The 2,641-nt window shown below is 40.6% G+C and overlaps 1 protein-coding gene across 1 annotated transcript; it reads right to left on the bottom strand.

The window, feature by feature from the left end:
- Positions 1–206: 206 nt before the first annotated feature.
- On the bottom strand, positions 207–544 carry LOC108042585. The gene is given in 2 exon segments (XM_017120918.1): positions 207–436; positions 439–544. Coding segments are annotated over 2 exon segments (336 nt in total).
- Between the last annotated feature and the right edge of the window lie 2,097 nt (positions 545–2,641).

Below are 2,641 nucleotides of genomic sequence, written 5' to 3'. Positions count from 1 at the left end.
TTTCTGATATCAAATTCCATGACAAAAAATTATTTTGAATTCGACTAATCAGAAACTTTATAAAATCTTCTTCTTCGGTTCGCTTTTATGGAGAGCGCACTGTAGCAGGCCGCTTCTGTTTGCTGCCGATGACGACGTTGAAATCTTTAACGCGTTCTGCGCTTGGCATGATCATTATCGCCGGTTTCGTTTTACGCAACTGCTTCTCAACTCATTTGGCTCTGGCTTTGGTCCCAGTGCAACTGCAATGCAGCGGCAACTGCAGCAAGCGCAGCAGCAACAATTGCAGCAGTCGGGCAGTCGGTTTTGGGTGATCCATCAATTGGACTCGTACTCTGGCCGTGTCCAAATGCAACTTCTGGCCATGATATATGCTCATTGCACAAAGCTCCACTCGGAGATGGAGACCAGGTCTTTTCTGGTCCGCTCTGTTCTTCGTTGGGCAATTTGATTTGCTACCATTTGGAAGACAAGTTGGCGGCTCCTGATTACTTGTTGTGGTGGCATCAAAAACAAATAAAAGCTTAAATTGTGTTCGGATCATAAAGCAAAAAGGGTTTAACCCATTGATTGTCTGTTGATTGCCATTTATGGCCACTTTCGGCGGTCGAGAATGTCTTTGCATCGCAAGGGGATCTGGGTGGCTTCCGCCAGCTTTCCTGTTTTTGGCGGTTTTACAACTTCACAGTTATGATTGGGCTAATGAGTGTAGAAAGGCAGTATCTCCAGTTGTGCAGGAAGATCGCCCCATCGTTTGCGGTGGTAATTGTGTGAAACAAGTTGCGGATTCACACATTTAGCGGAAAGTGCACTGCGAATAAATCTTACAATTTTCATATTGTCAGTAAAGTCTAGGATAACTACAGCTTAATGCAAATTTCTTGAATTTCTAAAAAATCTTTCTATTATATAATCTGTCAATTGAACTCTGTTCACCTATTTTGACGATACTACATTTTAAAATTCCCTGAATTTCGATTCAAGACCTAAGGACCAATTAACTGTAAAGATTGTTAAGGCTCTACAGTAGGACTCTGGGAGTTTGTAATTTTAAAAAATTTCAAACTATATTCTACAAATTCAAAAAGGTATTAAACACAATTTGGTTTATTGATTTTTTTGTATAACAGCTTTCGTTTGGAACGTGTTTTACAAGGGACGCAGCTTCCACAAAATATTTTTATTATATGACCCCATAGATTACGTATACGCCTCAGTCCCGACCGTTTGGAAATGCAACATGATGAAACCTGCCGTCGTCGACATTTATGAGCCATAAACTCTGGGCTTACATTGTGGCCGGCCAACAACTACAACTAATTGGGTCAAAACGCGTCTGCGAGGGTCCAAACCACACCTGTTGGCAGGTGATCGCTGGAAGTGACCGCAATGACGTTTCACTCAAGGCACGGCAATGCATTTGCAATGCACAAATAAATAAATACATTTTTGACAGAAAGATGACGCGGGATGATGACAATAGAAGTGATGACATGGCCGATACTGTGGCCCTTCCTCTGCCTGGCTGTTTCCCATTTGGCCAGTTCTACGCTCCACCTGAAGCCATCTGAGGCGCACCTTTAGCCGCAGCTAATTGTGCCCTGTCTCTCCGTTTTCGGGGCACCAACTTGGCTCTGAGCGGCCTTTCTGGCAGCAGTTTCCACTGGCAAATGGCATAAATTTAAATTTTAATTTACTGCCTCGTCAATTGAAGTCGTGTCCGGGCACTTGGAACCCGTCCCAGGTACGCGGTTGGCCGGGCCTGCTATTTCATTTCATTTCATTTATTTATTTTGAGCTACTTGCAAATAATTGCATAAATAAATATTTTAAAAAAGGTACCCAGCCCGCTCTCACGCACACTCTCCTCGCTCCTCTCCCCTTAATTTGTTGTATTTTGATTACAATCGTTCGTCCGGCTGGAGTTGAGCAGATGTGGCTGGAGTTGGCCAAGAGGCTCGTCACCCGCAGATTGAAGCGATGTGATTGCCTCCGCCAGTTGAGACGTTTGAGCCTGTTCCAGAAACTGGCCCAGATCTCCTCGGACTGGGACAATTTATCAATGAAACGATGGATTGCAGATGCGAGTGCCCCGCTGCTGGTGGTGACATGAATTGGGCGAATGCAAATTTTGCATTAGATACACAACATCGCATCGCAAATTGGATCACGAGGGCAAAGAAACTAGCATTTAGTCAGCCAAGCTAATTTTATTTATTTATACACATGAATTGCACTAGGGTTTTAAGTCTTGTATATTGTTAGATATGTATGTGAGCGACGTATAGCAAATGTCTGCATCTTTGGGCGACCAGAAACTTTATCTCTTTTAGCTTGTTTTTCGGTTTTAAAAACTCGATTATAACACAATTAAAATGTAATTAGTATATTTAGAAGTACATTTTAGTATTTTATACTCATCCCAAATATTTTTCGCTTTGATTTTTATTCATTTCAATATTTAATTTTACCATTTTGCATATAAATCAAATAGAACACATTTTTAACCCAATATTTTCGTTAATTAAAATATTTTAAAATTAAATCATGCAATTAAAAATGCATTTCACTTAACATTGTGATTTCATATTTAATTTTTATATCAAATTTTTAGTCAATAGACAGATATCTATTTTTACTA

The sequence above is a fragment of the Drosophila rhopaloa genome, unplaced genomic scaffold, assembly GCF_018152115.1.
Source record: "Drosophila rhopaloa isolate 14029-0021.01 unplaced genomic scaffold, ASM1815211v1 contig_155, whole genome shotgun sequence".
Taxonomy (NCBI): Eukaryota; Metazoa; Arthropoda; class Insecta; order Diptera; family Drosophilidae; genus Drosophila; species Drosophila rhopaloa.
The sequence above is the reverse complement of the archived record's forward strand: the minus strand, read 5'-3'. Positions and strand labels throughout refer to the sequence as shown.